General features: G+C 40.7%; 1 protein-coding gene across 1 annotated transcript in view; it reads left to right on the top strand.

The window, feature by feature from the left end:
• atp8a1 (ATPase phospholipid transporting 8A1) overlaps positions 1-19,099 on the top strand; it is a 265,900-nt gene that overhangs the window by 221,981 nt on the left and 24,820 nt on the right. Inside the window, exons 28-33 of the mRNA XM_034181944.1 lie at positions 1,257-1,331; positions 5,867-5,989; positions 15,042-15,120; positions 16,953-17,014; positions 17,875-17,931; positions 18,232-18,339. Coding sequence (XP_034037835.1) covers positions 1,257-1,331; positions 5,867-5,989; positions 15,042-15,120; positions 16,953-17,014; positions 17,875-17,931; positions 18,232-18,339 — 504 coding nt within the window. The remainder of the gene's footprint in view (positions 1-1,256; positions 1,332-5,866; positions 5,990-15,041; positions 15,121-16,952; positions 17,015-17,874; positions 17,932-18,231; positions 18,340-19,099) is intronic.

The following is a 19,099-nucleotide window of genomic DNA, read 5'->3' as shown; positions in this document are numbered from 1 at the left end:
TGGTGGGTTAGCTGATGTGAAATACAGCATTTTTTCCCCCCCCCTCTTTCTCTCTCTCTCATGGAACTACCTAGACACATGAAGTAACAAAACACTGCTCTCATGTTGATGCCAAGCTCGCCTTACCATGTTATCCCAAACATCTATACGCGTCTGGTTTCATTGTCATTTTCCATCTATGGCTCTTATGACTTTGTTTGCACTTTAGTTTTGTGATTTGTCATAACCATTGTCGCACTGGCCCCTGGTTGGTCCACGTTCCTTTCATGCCACAAACAAACCACAGTTTGCATAGAAACTTCAGACGACCTCCCTCAGGTGTTACAGTTTATTCCACATTAGAGTTCAAATGATGGCTTTCACACCAGAGTGAACAAACCAAAAGCTCTCTAGTTGTTTGAACAATGCTAACACTTTCAGGTGTGAACTTGGATGGATTGTTTAGCTCAGGTAAGTATGACAAATCGAGATACTGTTAAATCTCATCTCCACACAGCATATGGTTTATATTAACTCTGCATCCCTTTCCTTATGCAATATATCAAAGTCGTCCTCATACAAAAGCCCCTGAGCCCTGACTTCAGCCCCATAACTAACCTGGCCTGTCAGCCGCATGTCTTCACATAGATCAAGGAGGGAAACGGTGGTCTTGATAGATGTTTATGAGTAATCCTATGATGAATCCAGGCAACAGTTTAAATTGTGGAGGTGGTATCTGGAGGTCTTTGCTTTCCCACTGTTTTTCAAGGTTTAAAGCCCATGTACATTGGGCTAATGAGATTCTGATCATAATACTTCACACAAATCTTGCATTAGTTTTAGGGCATTTATTTTTTTTATGTTAACCACGTTGACTAATTCCTCTATTATATTTCTGAAGTGGTCATTATTGTTCTGTAATGCAGTACCTATTGAAGGATTTTATTGATGTATTGTGAGGTGACTTTCTCCCTTTGGGGCAGTCATGTTATTAGAACACTATAGTCTCTAAATTCCCAGCTAAGACTGTAAATGCAGTGCAGAAGAACAATGGTGACCACTCAGCCTGACTATATCTATACACTAAAAATGACTACAAATTTCATACAGTTCTTATCTTGTTTAAGTGACGCTTACAGGATCAAATTCATGAATATGTGTGGCACAGAAATGGAAAAGAAATTGTTTTTGGCATATCTATTCATTTTAGATGTGTTGTTACACCTTATTGGTTGCTTTGTCTTTTCATAATCTTTATGCATTTTTGTCCCTCTTAGATCTGGTTTGCATTCGTCAATGGCTTCTCTGGTCAGATTCTCTTTGAGCGCTGGTGCATCGGTCTATACAATGTGGTGAGTGTTAACGTTTGCACTCTTAAAATCACTAGTTTATTCTTTTATTACTGTCACTCTTGTTGTGTTGTTGTGGTTGTGGTTCCCTAGAAGCTATTGTTTAATTGCATGGCTGTGTCATCTATACCCTACAACCATCCATACCTTCTCCATTATTTATGACGTGTTGTCAAGCCCATATTCCCACAGTGCCCTAAACTATGTGATGAATGTGAAACAACAGCTCTGTTTGCCCCAAAGAGCAGCGTTATCAAGAGAAGCTATGATTGAATAATTAAAAAAAAAAGAGATCAAGTTGAATTGAGCATCAACTGGTCTGACTGCTGATGTATAGAGGCCCACAGGGTTTTGTGCTGGGACCTTTTCTGACGAAGGCATGTTTGATATGCCTTGAAAAAAAAAAAATATATATAATATATAACCCCTGGCAAAAATTATGGAATCACCGGCCTCGGAGGATGTTCATTCAGTTGTTTAATTTTGTAGAAAAAAAGCAGATCACAGACATGACACAAAACTAAAGTCATTTCAAATGGCAACTTTCTGGCTTTAAGAAACACTATAAGAAATCAGGAAAAAAAAATTGTGGCAGTCAGTAACGGTTACTTTTTAGACCAAGCAGAGAGGAAAAAAATATGGAATCACTCAATTCTGAGGAAAAAATTATGGAATCATGAAAAACAAAAGAACGCTCCAACACATCGCTAGTATTTTGTTGCACCACCTCTGGCTTTTATAACAGCTTGCAGTCTCTGAGGCATGGACTTAATGAGTGACAAACAGTACTCTTCATCAATCTGGCTCCAACTTTCTCTGATTGCTCTTGCCAGATCAGCTTTGCAGGTTGGAGCCTTGTCATGGACCATTTTCTTCAACTTCCACCAAAGATTTTCAATTTGATTAAGATCCGGACTATTTGCAGGCCATGACATTGACCCTATGTGTCTTTTTGCAAGGAATGTTTTCACAGTTTTTGCTCTATGGCAAGATGCATCATCATCTTGAAAAATGATTTCATCATCCCCAAACATCCTTTCAATTGATGGAATAAGAAAAGTGTCCAAAATATTAACGTACACTTGTGCATTTATTGATGATGTAATGACAGCCATCTCCCCAGTGCCTTTACCTGACATGCAGCCCCATACCATCAATGACTCTGGAAATTTACATGTTCTCTTCAGGCAGTCATCTTTATAAATCTCATTGGAACGGCACCAAACAAAAGTTCCAGCATCATCACCTTGCCCAATGCAGATTCGAGAGTCATCACTGAATATGACTTTCATCCAGTCATCCACAGTCCACGATTGCTTTTCCTTAGCCCATTGTAACCTTGTTTTTTTCTGTTTAGGTGTTAACGATGGCTTTCGTTTAGCTTTTCTGTATGTAAATCCCATTTCCTTTAGGCGATATCTTACAGTTCGGTCACAGACGTTGACTCCAGTTTCCTCCCATTCATTCCTCGTTTGTTTTGTTGTGCATTTTTGATTTTTGAGACATATTGCTTTAAGTTTTCTGTCTTGACGCTTTGATGTCTTCCTTGGTCTACCAGTATGTTTGCCTTTAAGAACCTTCCCATGTTGTTTGTATTTGGTCCAGAGTTTAGACACAGCTGACTGTGAACAACCAACATCTTTTGCAACATTGTGTGATGATTTACCCTCTTTTAAGAGTTTGATAATCCTCTCCTTTGTTTCAATTGACATCTCTCGTGTTGGAGCCATGATTCATGTCAGTCCACTTGGTGCAATAGCTCTCCAAGGTGTGATCACTCCTTTTTAGATGCAGACTAATGAGCAGATCTGATTTGATGCAGGTGTTAGTTTTTGGGATGAAAATTTACAGGGTGATTCCATAATTTATTCCTCAGAATTGAGTGATTCCATTTTTTTTCCCTCTGCTTGGTCTAAAAAAGTAACCTTTACTGACTGCCACAATTTTTTTTCCTGATTTCTTATAGTGTTTCTTAAAGCCAGAAAGTTGCCATTTGAAATGGCTTTAGTTTTGTGTCATGTCTGTAATCTGCTTTTTTTTCTACAAAATTAAACAACTGAATGAACATCCTCCGAGGCGGGTGATTCCATAATTATTGCCAGGGGTTGTGTGTATATATATATATATATATATATATATATATATATATATATATATATAGATTGAATTGAATAAGCTTTATTGTCATTGTATAAAAAACACAATGAAATGTCGTTCGGCAACACCCCTGTGCAGCACCTCCCTCACAGATAAATTACAATATACAATAGACTATCACATATAAAATATATAGTCTGTTAAAAACTCAGTATAAATAAGATAATGAATATTAAATACATATTTTAAAGAATAAAACAGTGGAGGGAATATCCGGTGCAATAATAAAAACAGTGCAGTGTAATCCCCAGTGCGATACAAGTAGTCAATATTCTTCTAAAAGTCTTTTCACAGCCATTGGGAAAAAGCTGTCCTTCAGTCTGTTTGTGTGGGCTCGGATAACCCGGAGCCTGCCAGACGGGAGGATGGAGAAGAGGGAGTGTCCCGGATGGTAGGGATATATATATATATATATATATATATATATATACACAGTGAGCAAAATAAGTATTTGAACACCCTGCAGTTTTGCAAGTTCTCCCACTTAGAAATCATGGAGGGGTCTGAAATTTTCATCTTAGGTGCATGTCCACTGTGAGAGACAAAATCGGAAAAAAAAAAAAAAAAATCTGGGCAACTAAGGAGGGGCTCCGTAAGAAGCATTTCAAGGTCCTGGAGTGGTCTGGCCAGTCTCCAGACCTGAACTCAATAGAAAATCTTTGGAGGGAGGTGAAACTCCAAACCTGAAAGATCTAGAGAAGATCTGTATGGAGGAGTGGACCAAAATCTCTGCTGCAGTGTGTGCAAACCTAGTGGAAAAACTACAGGAAATGTTTGACCTCTGTAATTACAAACAAAGGCTACTGTATTTCACAGGTGATTTTCACAGGTGTTCAAATACTTATTTGCAGCAGTAACATACAAATAAATTATTAAAACAATCATACATTGTGATTTCCGGACTTTTTTTTTTTTTTTAGATTATGTCTCTCACAGTGGACATGCACCTAAGATGAAAATTTCTGACCCCTCCATGATTTCTAAGTGGGAGAACTTGCAAAACCACAGGGTGTTCAAATACTTATTTTCCTCATATATATATATATATATATATATATATATATATATATATATGCACACCTGTCTCTTACAATACCATGCTGTTAATTTCACACTGAACTGATGCATAATTTTTAATAAAGTTGACTCTGTTCAGTAAACAGCAAGGAATGAGAGAAGTGTGAAATCAAAAAGGGGGGTGATGAAATCCCAGTCTTTTACAAATGGAAGTAATTTATGGGCAAGACAAGCTGCCAAGTGAGGAGTACATTTTCACAGCTCTGCTTCTTGCCCTCATTTCACAATAAGCCACCACCTTCGAACCAATACGTTATTCAGGTACAAGGCAAGTGTTGAGTCTTTCAGTTGATCTGAAAACTCTGAGAATTCCTCTGGCTCAGTGGGAGGCTGTCAGAGGCAGTGAGCTAAATCCACCCCTCAATACAGATCTTCCTGGGTCTCGGTCTGAATAAGAAAGGAGCTCAGTCAAGCATGTCCTCTGGTCTGGTAGTCCTGTAGACTCCTCACTCCAGATGGGCCTGCAAGGAACTCGCACCAACTGACCTACCGTGCCCCCCAGCCACACAATACCACCACCACCACTCCTCTCTCGGCAGCTGTTACAGAGAACAACATTACAACACCACTCAGAAATTACGCTTTAGCCCTGCTTAAATACCTACTCTTAGTGAAGAGCATCGCAGATGTTCATTGGGATTAGCTTTGCATATGAACAGTCTTCAAGCATGACAAATCTAAATAAGAAGTTTAAAGGTCAGTGGTGGTGATAAAATTTGGAACAGAGAATGTGCAGAGCAGAATGAAACTAATTTTTACTCCATTGTAACAAAGCATGCAGGGGGTGTGTGTGTGTGTGTGTGTGTGTGTGTGTGTGTGTGTGTGTGTGTGGGTGTGTGTGTATATATATATATATGTATATATATATATATATATATATATATATATATAAAACCATTCAACACTTGATTTAAATTGTCACGCTATAAACTTTTATTTATTTATTTAAGAAAACTTGGTATTAATTTGCATGGATGTTATTGTTTGTGTTTGGTGTGAAATATTCAAAATTAAATAGGAAATGAATGTTAAGTGGTAAAAATGGTTATTAATTTTGGTATTATTCTCACAATTCTAGTTGGAAAAACATGTTTTATCTTTGTTTATACATTTTGACCAGTCTGACTTAAACTAACTAGGTTCACTGTAATATTTCCAGCTGTTGTAGTTAACATGGTCTTCATCCAAAACATTTTTTTTATATTGTAAGTAATTTTTTTAACACTGTTTAGAAATGGGAAGGTTTGTGTGATCGTGATCAGGTTTTTGACTGCCGTCTCTGCATGTGCTTGTTTCTTGCTCAGATCTTCACTGCTCTGCCTCCTCTCACTCTGGGCATATTTGAACGTTCGTGCAGGAAAGAGAACATGCTGAAGTACCCAGAACTCTACAAAACCTCCCAGAACGCTATGGGTTTTAATACCAAGGTAATGTTTGCTTGCACTATCTGTGCATGTTTAGTGTTTCTTTTTGTTTGCTTTACGTTCATAATTATTTTAGCAGTTGGCTGTTTCTTGTGCAGGCAGTTGCACCTTTGCAGCCAGGTGCCCCTTTTGGTTACCCTGGATTTGACAGTGTACTGTTGCAGCTGTCCAAACCCACATAATATAATGCAATGGATTCAGAAGACAAAACGAGTTTCGTTTCCAAACAACAAATATCATTTATTCTGTATTATTCCATGCTGATAGCATAATATGGTTCCAGTGCCAAAGGCAGTTTAAATTCTTGCTTCTTTCCTGGAGATTTGTATTTGGCTTGAAGCTTATAACAAATCACTCCAGTCTTAGATATGTTGGAATTGATCAGATAATCGTCTCTAAATAAGACAGAAATATTTCCACATTCTTAGTAAATTAAAAGGTCAAATGGATCAATTGGTGTCTCATTAATGACATGAGATGTTCCTCTGGTCTTCTTACAAGGGACTGATGTGTCTGCTGTCACAGTGGCCAGGCAGCTGTAGTCAGGATGTCTCTGTCCATACCCTAATTTGGCCTGGCTTGACCCGTTCTGTCTGGTTGTGGGGGCTGTCTGTTAGCTTTCCCTGGCTGGTAATAAAGATGTCTCCTCCTTTCTCTGTGCTGAGCCACGGACTCTTCAACCCTCCTCACAGGCGTGGTGACCTGGTTAGGCCAGCATGAAGGTGGATTAAAGCCGGATTGGCCATGGCGGTGAGGGGTATAGAAGGTCAAAGCATTGGGGGATACAGGCAGATAAAATTGAGAAAAGGCGGCAGTAGTGTTTGTTGTCGTCGTGTGATGGCATTTGTAGTGGCAAATCAGGCAGTTTTGTTTAAGGAATGCTTGGAAGGTTCTTAAAGAAAGGGCATCAGTTCTTTGTTAATGTGTGCAACAACACTTCAATCTTCAGATATATTTTTGTAATAGAGTGGTACACGTATTAAGTTCTGGCCTGTAAGTGTCAAAACAGAACACACACCCTTATTTAAGTTGTCTGTAACTTTGTGCATAACTCAGTGCCTATGTAGGATGCCTTCTTCTTCCATGCATAATCACCTTACATTTAAATTTACATCTGGTATTAAAATATGTCTGATGTTCAGACAGGATTTTAACCTGATTACATTTACACCTGGCATTAATGTGGGTCTCCGGTGATTCTGATTAAGACCTGATGATCAGGCTCACGTCACACCTCCCATGGATTGCATGGGTTAAAACAAAATAAAATGTAGCTGCTGTAGCTGTTTTTGCTTTTGAAGCAGGGGTAAAAGCTGTCTACAGCAGCTGGAACACCGAAGATGAAGGCAGAGGAGAATGCTGATTTATGCAGCTGTTTCAAGATGATCTGGATGTGGGAATGTAAGACTGGTGGTTGGGGCCAGGGATCTCCATAAAATCACAAATGAGTTGTCACTTGGTGTTTTTTTTTTTTTTTTATAAGGGTGGAGGGGGGAGCTACACTTGATGATATCCAGAAGCGAGACACAACTGCATTCAGCCACACATTTGTAAAGAGTCACAGTATTGATAAATAAAATTCATAGTAGAGCTTTCCATCTGCTGCCAACCCTCAAATCACTTTACAACAATGCCTCACTCACTCGTTCACTCACTCACACAGTGTTAGCATGCAAGGCGCTCAGCTGCACACAAGCAATAACTTGTGAATTTAGGACTTTGCCTCCAGAACCTCTTCTATATTGATGGGGTTTCGAACACAGGATTCTCTGGTCACAGTTACCCTTCAGAAATATGTACCTTTTTTGTGGTCTCCTACAATTTATAAAAATTTTGTTGCGTTAAATTACTTTTACATTTGAGTGACAGTCAGCAAATGTCTTTGTTTCTTAATATACCAGGGAGTGCAATGACAAGGAAATTTATTTATTCATTTTTTTTAATAAAATTTGTTAATTTGTTGATTATACCCACTGATGCTATAGTTGAGGAAAAACTATGTAGTGGAAAAAATATATATCATAATGTTTTCTGTTATACCCCTGTCACACCTTTACGATTTAGCCATATGTCGGCCATGTTTAAAAAGCTGGTATATGTCTAATAAGTTCTGGGTAAGTTTTGTATAAGTTAAGAACACGTTGAAGCACGCTGATATATGCCACAATACGATGAGTATGTCAAAAATGTTTTGGGCATGCACAATATTTTTGACACACGGCAGTATATGTCTCATACGTCCTGCATATGTGGGCCCAAAGTTGTAGGAAAGTTGTGCAATTTTTGACACACATTTCTTGTAAGTTACTCATAAGTCGAAATATGTCCATTGATTGGCTCAAAAAATGAAAGCTGCAGTCCTCATGCGAACATTTCAGTCTGTTACAAATATTAAAACCATTTGCACACGGAGTAAATAAAAGTCTTAGTCGTACCTGTTTGTTTCAGTTCATCATCACAGCCTGATGAAAACCTACCCACATAAAGCGTCCTGATTTTCGAAAACGATGTCTGAACTTTAGTTCTTTGTTGTGGCTGAAGAAACGTTGCGTTTTAAAAGAAGTCCCTCTGTGTTTTGTGCGTTTCTCAGCCTGAACCAGAAAAGGCCAGCACTTTGTCCCACAACAAGACAAATAACGTGTTTTAGAAGTTGAAAGCGTGACAGCGCCTCATTCATTCATGTCAGCATTTATCACGAACATCAGCTGACTCTTCAGCATTCTGCATGCGATGAAAATAAATCCCATGATCCACCAAGACAAAAATTAAGTTAAATAAAAAAAAAAGTTAAATTACTTTGTTTGACCTCTGTGTGGAGAAGAGACACTGTGTGACAGCGTACTCGTGCTCAGTGACGTGATTGGCAATATTTACGTATTCCGACTGCCAAACAAAACTGTTCTGCCAGCGGTGGAAATGCAAACAAAGCCAGACTCGGCTGTTCCGGGTCGTACCATACTGTGCAGTACCGACCCGGGCCACTCAGTAGAAATGGGGCTATCATAAGCTGGCTAAATTGTCATGGTGTGACAGGGTCCTAACTGTTTTAGGGAAAAGACTCAAACTGAAGTGTGATTAAAATGAAACAGTGTGTGTAGATTCTCCTACAGTATATTTTACATTAATTGCTAAATGTGAGGAGGACTTCAGTGGTGTCTTTATTTAATCCATTATTACAGTAGCTTAGAGGCAGATGTTTATTTTATCCTGAGAATCATCTGGTTATTTTCTTGCCAAATATAACGGTCACAAAAGCATTGTGTCTGATGAACCTCAATTTGTTCAAGCCTTATTTTGCGAGGACGCATAAACGATGACTCAGCCAGGGCAGCAGGTTGTTTTTGCTGGCCTGTCTGCTCTCTTCCAGAGAGGTTTTTCCATGCAGCTGGCCTGAGGCAAGGCGAGAAAATCCAGCAGGAATTTAGCCCCTCAAAGCTGCTCTTTCTGCACGGCTGCCTCTTTTGTACACAACCGATACTGTCTTTGCGAATTAAAGCTGTTTGTGTTGAGGTGAGGAGACAGGAGGGACTGAGGGTGTTGGATAGTCAAGGTGTGGCTTCAGCTTTGTTTTCTCATTACACTTTTAATGACATATTCCTGACACTTAGGTCAGCCTAATAAATCCGCTGCCATTCATGTGGATGTAGTAATTACAGCGCCCCTTAACAATTTACGAGCAACTGTTACCTCTTATACAGCACCTTTTCCGCTCTCTCACTCTTCATTTCTCCCCGTTTCCCTTCTTAACTCACATATTTTAAAAGACACGGGAAGGGGTGGGATTTTTTTTAGGTGTGGGAGGTGTATAAATTGGACTTGCACAAGCCAGATCTTTACAGGACAGACAGAGCATTCATTCTGAGGGGATTCTTAGCATCTCATTGCAACAGCACAGGGTGACTGAATTATTGCAATGTGGAAAATGATTACCATCATTTACTGACTGATAATTGTAGACTGGTTTGCAACCAGACACTAGAGGTGGCAGCTGATTAACAACTGGGCCAGTCACATGGTGTCCAATTGGAATAAGCATGTGATTGTGACACGGGTTGTTTCCCGGCCACACTGTGCCCTAACGTATGGCCTGTGTGTACACAGTTGGGGGGTGAGGTGATCCTGGGTTGCAGGAGTGTCTGCTCTGGGATTTTGGGGATTTGTTAGGTTGATAGGAAAGATGAGATTGTCAGGACATTAAAGTTTAACATAGGTTATAACAGAATGTTTGCTGATCTTGGTCTTTTCCTAGAAGAATTTTGGAAATGCTGCAAGACTTGAAGATTAGAAAAGTTTACATATTGTCAGAATTACAGGACACATACATCTTGCACCCCCCTCAGGATAGACTTGGCACAGACTGGTTGATGGAATGGTCTCAGCTGGCTGTGTCCCAGCATCCACAAACCACTGTGCACACGCTGGGGTCTTTCTGCTCATTTCTTCCCTTTGCAAACTACCAAGAATTTGAGGTCTTTTTTATGAACGGTTGACTCTTTAGACATCTCTCTTTAATGTTAAACTTGAATTGTGCTAATGAGGACAGAGTCAGAATTCATCTCCTTTTTCTTATTGAAGACTTCTGTTTTCTTTATTTTTCTGTCAGATGCACCATGGGTGCAAAATATACATGAGGGGGGAAAATTTACATTTTACAAAGTGTTAGCAGTCAAGCCTCAAGGACTCGCCTTTGACAGATGCACTGTATGAGAAGGGGGGATCAGAAACTCAACTGCAGGACACCTGCAAGAGAGCACTAAATTAAGTCACACCATGATTTTCCCAAACCTTAAAATTTTCATAGCAGTGTAAAACTCTGCAATCCTTAACATGGTCTGTGGGACAGCAAGTCTGCCATATTTCCACAGAGCATGAAGGAGGGTTACTAACTGGCACCGTGTGTGCCACAGAAGGCCCAGTCTCCTTTGTTTGGACATGCTTTACCAGAGTGTCTAGGTTTAATGAACAAAAGAACAAGTGCTTGCACATGCACCTCGAGATCTGTCAGTGATGACTGATGGGATTCTGACAATAAATATGCACATTAAACTTTGCTTATACCCAAATATAAGATAAGATGAACTTTATTGTCCCTCTCTGGGAAATTTGTTTTGGGACGAAGCACAGGAAGCTGCCACATGCAACAAAAACAGACATGTAAGGGCATCACCACGATTGCTCTCACTGCCTCCGATGCGCTTACTGAGTCTGCGGGCTCGGTAAACGCAACAGCGGGCCACTCACAACCGCCCCCCGTCTGCTGTGTGGAGCTGCGGACAACTCTGGCAGCAGGTCCAGAGACTATGCTTGCTGTTGCGCTCCGGCAGCTTGCAAGGACAGACTTCTTGCGGAAAAATCCGCAGCGCCCGCTGCATGGTCTCGGTATACCGCAGCTGCAGAGCTCCGTGGCCATGACTTGGATTCTTTGCGGGTCCTGCATCCGTACCCCCGGAGGCAGTGAGCTAAGGGAGAGCACGCGCATTGTGTTCTCCGTGTGTCTGTTTATAATCTTCTTGCCCAGAAGAAAAAAGTGTTTACACAGGAGATAAAGTGAGAAAACGTTAATGCCTGTTTGAGAAAAGTGTATAAAGTGTGTAGTGAGGGGTTTTACAGCCTTAAACCATCTGTAAAAATTGTAAAAAAAATGACGGACTACTTCGCAGATTTTGCCTATTGCGGGTCATTTTTAGAACGTAACTCCCGCGATAAACGAGGGACCACTCTGTGTGTGTGTGTGTGTATATATATATATAATATATATATATATATATACAGTGAGGAAAATAAGTATTTGAACACCCTGCGATTTTCCAAGTTCTCTCACTTAGAAATCATGGAGGGGTCTGAAATTTTCATCTTAGGTGCATGTCCACTGTGAGAGACATAATCCAAAAAAAAAAAAAAAAAAAAATCCGGAAATCACAATGTATGATTTTATTTTTTTTTAAATAATTTATTTGTATGTTAGTGCTGCAAATAAGTATTTGAACACCTGTGAAAATCATCCATCCATCCATTTCTTCCGCTTTATCCGGAGTCGGGTCGCGGGGGCAGCAGCTCAAGCAAAGCCGCCCAGACCTCCCGATCCACACACACCTCCTCCAGCTCCTCCGGGGGAACCCCAAGGCATTCCCAAGCCAGCCGAGAGATGTAGTCCCTCCAGCGTGTCCTGGGTCTTCCCCGGGGCCTCCTCCCAGTGGGACGTGCCCGGAACACCTCTCCAGCGAGGCGTCCAGGGGGCATCCGGAAAAGATGCGCGAGCCACCTCAACTGACTCCTTTCGACATGGAGGAGCAGCGGCTCGACTCCGAGCTCCTCCCGAGTGACCGAGCTCCTCACCCTATCTCTAAGGGAGCGCCCAGGCCAGCCTGCGGAGGAAACTCATCTCGGGCCGCTTGTACTCCGCGATCTCGTTCTTTTCGGTCATGAGCCAAATCTCATGACCATAGGTGTAGCCTTTGTTTGCAATTACAGAGGTCAAACGTTTCCTGTAGTTTTTCACCATGGTTTGCAACACACTGCAGCAGGGATTTTGGTCCATTCCTCCACACAGATCTTCTCTAGATCAGCCAGGTTACTGGGCTGTCGCTGAGAAACACGGAGTTTGAGCTACCTCCAAAGATTTTCTATTGGGTTTAAGTCTGGAGACTGGCTAGGGCCACTCCATGACCTTGATATACTTCTTACAGAGCCACTCCTTGGTTATCCTGGCTGTGGTGCTTTGGTCATTGTCATGTTGGAAGACCCATCCATGACCCATCTTCAATGCTCTAACTGAGAGGAGGAGGGTTGGTCCCCAAAATCTCGCAGTACATGGCCCCAGTCAATCCTCTCCTTAATACAGTGCGTCCGTCCTGTCCCATGTGCAGAAAAAACACCCCCAAAGCATGATACTTCCACCCCCATGCGTCACAGTAGGGATGGTGTTTTTGGGATGGTACTCGGCATTCTCTTCCTCCAAACACGGCGAGTGGAAGTAAGACCAAAAAGTTCGATTTTGGTCTCATCTGACCACATAACTTTCTCCCATGACTCCTCTGGATCATCCAATGGTCATGGCAAACTTAAGACGGGCCTGGACGTGTGCTGATTTAAGCAGGGGAACCTTCATGCCATGCATGCATTTTAACCCATGAACGTATTAGTGTATTAACCCCAGTAACCTTGGAAACAGTGGTGCCAGCTCTCTTCAGGGTACACTGTCCAGCTCCTCCATGCAGTTCTGGGCTGATTCCTCACCTTCTTAGGATCATTGATATGCCACGAGGTGGGATCTTGCATGGAGCCCCAGTCCGAGGAGAATGACAGTCATGTTTAGCTTCTTCCATTGTCTAATAATTGCTCCAACAGTTGATCTTTTTTCACAAAGCTGCTTGGCAATTGCCCCGTAGCCCTTTCCAGCCTTGTGGAGGTCTACAATTTTGTCTCTGGTGTCTTTGGACAGCTCTTTGGTCTTAGCCATGTTAGTAGTTTGAGTCTTACTGATTGTGTGGAGTGGACGGGTGTCTTTATGCAGCTAATGACCTCAAATAGATGCTTCTAATTTGGAATAATAAGTGGAGTGGAGGTGGACTTTTTAGAGGTGGACTAACAGGTCTTTGAGGGCCTGAATTTCTGCTGATTGGCGGGTGTTGAAATACTTATTTTCAGCAGTAACATGCAAATAAATTATTTAAAAAATCATACATTGTGATTTCTGGATTTTTTTTTTTTTTTTTTAGATTATGTCTCTCACAGTGGACATGCACCTAAGATGAAAATTTCAGACACCTCCATGATTTCTAAGTGGGAGAACTTGCAAAATCGCAGGGTATTTTCAACAGTACCTTGGAATTTTGGGGGGGCCTGAAATAAATTCTGTTAATGCGATCTTGGAGTTTAATTTTTTTATTATTTTTTTAACATACATTGGTGGTGATGATATTAAATTTCTACAGGGAGTATTTACTGTGTGCCACATCCACAGTAAACAAACTTTCAGGAACTATCTGCTCAGACTGGTGCAGGGTTGATATAAAATCAAAAATTACACTAAGCTGGTTGTATTTCCTCAGACATTTTGTCACAGTAAGGTGTCGAAGTTTAAAAATAAATAAGTTGTTAACATTCTGTGTTATTGTGAGCATGTGATTTAATGACTCAAGGGTTGTTCAAAAACTTTTCAGTAGCCTGTGTCAGGAAAAGGGCACAAATCTGGAGAGATTCTGAGCAGAATAGGTTTCATGGCTGTTTCATGCTCCATCGCCCTTTGGTGTTTTATTTGGCTTTGGCTTTGGCATTGCATAGCATAAATTTAATACAAGCTGGTTTAAAAGTGGGAGTATTGATTTAAACGGTTTCATCCAACATCTGCAGGTGTGAGTGCACATAGACTGCAGCCTGCACCGCGGTTTTAACAGCTTTTTAATAATTTTCATGAAAACAGTTTGATCTGTCAGGTCTGTCGGTCTCTGCGCATGTGTTTTGACTGATGTCTGCTTGTTTAATTGTACTGTCATTTATTTCTACACCAGTAAATATGTTTATGTGCTTTGAAAAGCATTGAGAGGAAACTCTCACTGTATGAAGTGCTATGTGGTGGAATTTGTTTATTTTTCTATTTTTTTTCCACATGAGGATGCGTATGTGGCAGTTTCTTGTGCTCGCTGTCTTTGTATTTCAAACGTATTACACGTGTGGTGTATCCTCATAAATGAAGCTAAAATGTGCACATTGGCATTTCGCACTTGCTTTTCAGTGCTCGTGCACACAGTCTGCTGTCTTTTTCTCCTCATACACACACAGAGAAGATATACAACATGTCGTCAGCGGGGTGGCCATTCAGCTGGGGGCCCCGACAAAACCGCCACTTAGCCTAGCGTTGGGACGCCACAAAAAGCCCAGGTCAGGGATCATGCTAGGCTGAAACTACCCACACCCTTTTTCTCATGCCTTTTTCTTTCTGCCTCTCCTTCTCCCTTACTTGTTCTCGGAATCTCCTGCCGCCTCTTTTCCACGCCGCCACCCCCCACCCTCCCCTTACCTCCTTCCCGTTCATACCTTCTCCCCTTTGTTGCAGGTCTTCTGGGCCCATTGTCCTCACGGCCTCTTCCACTCCGTCATCCTCTTCTGGTTCCCACTTAAAGCCTTCCAGCATGGTAAGTAGCTCCCAGAGACTCTTCCCGTGGCTCTCAACAGACTTGGGATAAAGAGACGGACAATCAAACTCACATATTGGTGTCTTAATTAGTTTTCTCTTCAACCATCCAGTCATGAATTGCAACATGTGTGCGCTTCAGCGAGAGCGGCGCTCCACTAACGAGCGTGTTTCATGTTCATATCTGTCCAGTGAGCTGCTGAAAATACTTTTGCACGCACTCATTTGCACCTCATTCATTTTGCGTGCCCACACCACTCACAGCTTAAACTACAACTATTGATTATTTTAACAATAAACGCTGCAGATATTTGTCCTACTGCAGTTAAAGTCTTTGTGGTGTTCTGAGAAAGTTGTGCATACAGTAGAATACAACTGGGTTTATTTAGGAACATGTTTTCTGTGACGTGATGGCATAAGTATATATTTGTACATATTTATATAAATGTACAAAGAAACTTCTCATTAAGACTGTGTACAGTTTGCACATGTCAAACTACAGTAATGTGGCAGTAGCCATAGTTTGAAAAATGTCAAAATATGATGTGGTTTTATAGTCAAGGTACAGTCAGACTCAGTACAAGAAGCTAAATGAAAAATGCTAGTTTTTAACCACACAATTTAAAGAAGAAACTGTCCACATAAGCGGCCTTGCTCTCTCACTCTCACCTTCTCAGTCACACTGGTTCAGTCAACATTTTGAGGCTGAGTTCGGATGCATCTAGACCATGGCCTCTAACAGTTTGTGGCTCATCTATTTGAGTCTGAATAGAACCACTTCACAACCGAACAGAACCTTGACAAATTTGTGCTTTTATTTCTCTTATTTCCTAAAAATGCCAAATGACTTGTGGGAGCAGTAAATTAAAATCTATTATTATAAAAATTTGCGCATAAGTCAGCTTAAAACTATTTAATATATCAGGTGAAGTGCATCTGGCATGGCAGGACATGTCTTGGCACACGTTTGTACAGTTTAAGATGCAAGGTTTTCATGCATAAATGTTGAGCGAATAGGGATCTTTGAGCCGGTGGCTGGCCACAGCTGAGGACCACACAAGCTTGGGCTTGCTTTTCCAAACAAAGGCGCCAATCCCCCCTCAGTGTGACTGACAGCTTGTCAGCAAAGCCTCAGTGTAACAAGGACATGTGGGACCAGACGGAAGTAAAGGGAATGGACAGACCCCCCCCCCCCCCCCCCCCCCCCCCCCCCCCCACCCCCCACCCCCCACCCCCCCCCCCCCCCCCACCCACAGGCTATTTGCTGGAAGTTCCAAACTGTTAGCAGTTTGAGCCAAGGCACCCAGGACCTTGTGGAATAACTTCCACTTGTACATAAATTCAGTTAATTGATTTTCCCCCACAGCTTTTCTAACGGGCCGTTTTTTAAGAAGATTGTTTTACCACAGAGTTTGGCCTTCCTTTTCATTGGCAAATAACATTTTTGTAAGGGAATACTTGTGTTTCAATGTTTGACTTTGCCAGAAATTCATTTCTGACAATGATTGATGTTCACACTTGTGCTTTTTTTTCTGAAGGATTTTTCTTAAATCCTCATTCCTAATAGTTGCAAAAGACTGAATTAAATTCCAGTCTTGTCTCAAAGGGCAGTATTGGCAGTATTACTGTGCTGTTGTAGTTTCCCCACATCTGTACCACAGATTGTAATAAAATGTTTGATGTTTATGTGCACTCAGAGATGTATGTAAGTAAAATTCTGTGTGTTTTCTGGTTGTTTACGGTCTTCTGATAAATTATAATTATTATTATATGATGAAAACCAAAAGGTTGTTACTTTGGTGTTGAAGCTTCTGTTGTTGATTCTCTTCACAGATACAGTTTTTGGCAATGGAAGAACTCCAGACTATCTCCTCTTAGGCAACATGGTTTACACAGTAAGCACACAGATTTTCCTCACAGGTAGTTTTTCTGCTGCATTCAACAGTGTCAAGTGTTTAGAGTCAAGTGTCATTCAGTGCAACTCCAGCAATACGATTCTTTTTTTTTCTTGCATTACACTTACTATACCTCCCTACTGACAGTAATTGGGGCAGATGTTAAGATATGAGTTACTCCGTCTGTCCGTACAGTTGTCCTTGAGTCTTGGAAGTACAACGATAAAACTGTGTGGTGCATTTCAGACACCATATAAAGATTTGCATGGAGGAAAAAAATTCCAGTCCAGCTTCAAGGAGAGATTACTGGACTTTAGGGAAACAGTTGGACTTTTATGTTTCATCCATGCGTCATATAATATTGACTTCATAAGTGTAACTTCTCCTAAAACCGGTTTGTGGATTTCAATGAAAAAGGACAATAATTTTCGTCTGGCATCTTCACGGAGAGACCTTTTGTTTTTGTTTGTTTTATGTCATATTTATAAATTAAATGTACAGAGGTTGACCAACTACTACAATTATAATACATGCAAGCAACTACTGTGTGTGTGTGTGTGTGTGTGTGTGTGTGTGTTGTGTGTGTGTGTGTGTGTGTGTGTGTGTGTGTGTGTGTGTGTGTGTGTGTGGTGTGTGTGTGTGTGTGTGTGTGTGTGTGTGTGTGTGTGTGTGTGTGTGTGTGTGTGTGTGTTGGGGTGATGGGGGGGGGTCCTTTGTGAGCTTGGTCACAAAATGATACCCTGCTGTAGATTGTTATATTTTAGTTTTCACACAGAAACATCACGTTGATGTCATTTTCAAACCGTTTTTATTTTTGGAGAAAGGTAGTGTTGGTTTAGTGATGTGATTTGTGTTTCCAGTTTGTGGTCATCACAGTTTGTCTTAAAGCTGGCCTTGAGACTTCATCCTGGACCATGGTAAGTTTATGTTTCTCTGTCAGCTTTGGTAGGTCTTTCTTCTTTCTCTCTTTAATTGGACCAGTGGTTCTTGTGACATATTTTACCCCCCTCCTCACTTCTCTAAACCTCTTGGTGGTTTAACTTGACACTGGTCTCATAACTGCAGTTGTTGAAATTGTGTATTGTGTCTCATTTAAGTTACTATAAAGTGGAAGCCAAAATATAATAATTGCAAAATCAAGACAGGATTTATGCAAATATTAATTGTGATATATGAAAAATGCACTTTGTCTTATGCTTTGATTCACTTTTAACCAGTTTAGTCACATTGCCATCTGGGGAAGCATTGCCCTGTGGGTGGTGTTTTTTGGAATCTACTCCTCCCTATGGCCCCTCATCCCTCTGGCTCCCGACATGTCAGGAGAGGTAAACAAACACATATATGTGCACTAATATACTGTCTCACAGAAATGTCTCTGAGTGCTTTATTTTCATTTTCATCCTTTGCTGACAAACTAATTCTTTATCTGTTGCAAAGAAAAGCTGTTAGAAAATTTCAGACTTCAACTGGATGCGGCACTTTGTAGATCCACAGACCTGCAAACTGGCAGGGATCTGGTTTGTGTTGCATAATGATTTAATTAGCCCAATTAGCCCAGTGTTTGTGTTATAATGCCCTCACTCAGCTCTGAGTTTCCACAGGTGAAAGTCAAAACACTGTAGCTGCCTAGAAATAAAGCACAAAAACTAGAGTACTTTAGAAAACACAAAAATTTGAGTACTTTAGAAAGTGTATCTTTACAACAGTCTAATTCAATGTTCTTTAAGTGCCATCTTTAATACCCTCATTTTGTAATGTTTTCTTTGTTTTTTACAGTGCATCCTGAAAGTATTCAGAGTGCTTCATTTTTGTCCACATTTTACATTACAGCCTTATTCCAAAATGGAGTAAATTCATTTTTTCCCCCTCAAAATTCTACTCACAACACCCCATAATGACAACAATATATTTTTTTTTTTTTTTTTTTTTTTTGCTAATTTAGAAAATTTCTAACAAAAAAAACAAAAAACTAAGAAATCACATGTACGCAAGTATTCACACCCTTTCCTCAGTACTTTGTTGATGCACCTTTGGCAGCAATTACAGCCTGAAGTCTTCTTAAATATGATGCCACAAACTTGGCGC

This window comes from Thalassophryne amazonica, chromosome 11 (assembly GCF_902500255.1).
Source record: "Thalassophryne amazonica chromosome 11, fThaAma1.1, whole genome shotgun sequence".
In the NCBI taxonomy this organism is placed as follows: Eukaryota; Metazoa; Chordata; class Actinopteri; order Batrachoidiformes; family Batrachoididae; genus Thalassophryne; species Thalassophryne amazonica.
Note: the sequence above shows the minus strand (reverse complement) of the source record. Positions and strands in the feature narration are given on the sequence as shown.